Genomic DNA, 2313 nt, shown 5'->3' on the forward strand with positions numbered 1-2313 from the left:
TGAAATTTCAATTCCATTTTATATTTAACACCTATTTTCATAAAGAGTTTTAATTGATTTTAGTCTTTCAATTATACTTACTGCGGATTCATCTCTTCTAACTGGGTGAGCTTTCTCCAGGGATTATACTCAGAGTCAATGCTATAAAGGCGCATGTGCAAGGCTAATACATGAAATAGCTGATCTGAAAAAATTGAAGGAAAGGTAATTAGAAAGTTCACACATTTGTTCCAGAACAAAATTCAGACAAAATTTCTAGTTATTTCATAAGGAAATGTTTCCTATCCTGACAATTAAAATTCACCAAGTTTAAGTCCCAATTACTTCACACTCTTTTTTACAGTAAACTCTGAAATACATATCCAAATAATCTGTGCTAGAATCTGGACTGTCCTTATGCTCAATACAGGAATGGTTTTATTCATCTCCTATCACAGACATACTTGTCCTTGACTTTATGCTGCAGCCTTGCCAATTTGTACTTCTCACCATTGTGGTCTCCTCCTAACCAAACTTTACTATTATCTTCAATCCTCTACCCTGGGTAATATGAACCACAACATCCTAATAGCTCACTGTTAGGTGAAATTCTTTCTTTGCCTAATATGTCCCTCTAAACCTTGTTTAGACTGAAGAGTGAATTCATCATCTTTGGATTCTACATAAAGAAAACTTAACTGAAATAGAGTATTATTTGGTACTATTCCAACTATTTAAATTTCTTCTATCTGAATTATAACAATAATCTACCAATCTTGGCTTTCAACAAAATTCTGCTCAAGACATTTAGAAGAAAATATCATGTTTAAAATTATTCTGGAAAAAAACCCCTAAGTATTGCTTTTGTATCTGATGCATCTCTTCTTTTTTTGTTATAAATGACAAGAATTGTCATTTGGTATAAATTGTCATTTGGTACAAATGACAATAATTATTCTGCCACACATACTCAAAGATATTTGGAAATCAAAATTTTTCCCTTAAAAAAATATTTCCGAACTCTGCCCACTGAATTGGTCTATATAAACAATGATATATTTTAGAAATTCAGATATGATACTTCTTAACATATGATTAAAATTCATTCTTAAATCTAGAAAAAAGCTAACTGAATGACACAAACCTATTATTGTTACTTATTTTCTAATTAAAACTAGACCAGATATTGTTGCTCTGGGTCAGCAGACCTAGTAACTATATTTTATGTTAACTTACACAAGATCCATCAATATAAGTGGTGTAGTATGGGGTGTGCATGTGTGTTTATGCGTGTATGTGTATAGTAGTTTTGGGAAGCTGTTATAAAATATGAGAGCTGTAATTTGAGTAAAATAAATGTTCTATTCTATGGGGCAGGATAAAGGAAACATATTTTTGTAAGTTTCAATCTGATCTCTCTACAACAAACAGAAAAATCTAAATACCCTGTTTCATCTCCTATTTATAAGTCAATGTGTAGCCTAAATCTTCCTTAAATTTCTTCATTCTATTAACGACTTAGTTACTTATTATGTGCCAGGCATTATGTTACATTGATTGATAATCTCAATCAATTTTCACAAAAATTCTAGGTGGGTAATACTATTAACCCCCACTTTTGGGGCAAGTAAGTTCCCCAAATTTCCAGTTTTATAGTAACCTGGTTTCATAGACGATACTGAGAACAAGGGAAGTTTTAGCAGAGGACTAAAGATTGGTAAATTTTATTTCAATTCAATTATACATAAGAGATTACTAAGCATATAATTTATACTTTTAATGAGTGTTTTAATGACTAAAACCTAAAAGTGTTTAAAAAACTAAATTCTTCTCACAGAAAATATTAAGATTATCTCAAGTTGCATGGTGAGGAGTTCTGCATTCTTTTTATATAGGTATTAACTTGATCAAAGTGCTCATTTTAATAACTCCTATCAAGATGAAGGTGGATCATTTTAGTTTCCCTAATTTAATCCAAAGCATAGAAGCTGCAATTGTAGTGCTCGCTTCGGCAGCACATATACTAGAAGCTGCAATTGTACTAACCTGTTTTGCATTGAAACCACAGCCAGCACAGAAAATAACGTTACATTCACCTATTTTCCTAATCCCTATCCTAATTTAAGAATTTCAAGGCCGGGCGCGGTGGCTCAAGCCTGTAATCCCAGCACTTTGGGAGGCCGAGACGGGCGGATCATGAGGTCAGGAGATCGACACCATCCTGGCTAATACGGTGAAACCCCGTCTCTACTAATATATACAAAAAACTAGCCGGGCGACGAGGCGGCCGAATGTAGACCCAGCTACTCGGGAGGCTGAGACAGGAGAAAGGCG

General features: G+C 33.7%; 1 protein-coding gene across 1 annotated transcript in view; it reads right to left on the reverse strand.

The window, feature by feature from the left end:
- The window catches only part of UBR3 (ubiquitin protein ligase E3 component n-recognin 3), a 285317-nt gene that overhangs the window by 70341 nt on the left and 212663 nt on the right, over positions 1-2313 (reverse strand). Inside the window, exon 32 of the mRNA XM_017854465.1 lies at positions 82-184. Coding sequence (XP_017709954.1) covers positions 82-184 — 103 coding nt within the window. The remainder of the gene's footprint in view (positions 1-81; positions 185-2313) is intronic.

The sequence above is a fragment of the Rhinopithecus bieti genome, unplaced genomic scaffold, assembly GCF_001698545.2.
Source record: "Rhinopithecus bieti isolate Rb0 unplaced genomic scaffold, ASM169854v2 scaffold_37314, whole genome shotgun sequence".
Classification (NCBI taxonomy): Eukaryota; Metazoa; Chordata; class Mammalia; order Primates; family Cercopithecidae; genus Rhinopithecus; species Rhinopithecus bieti.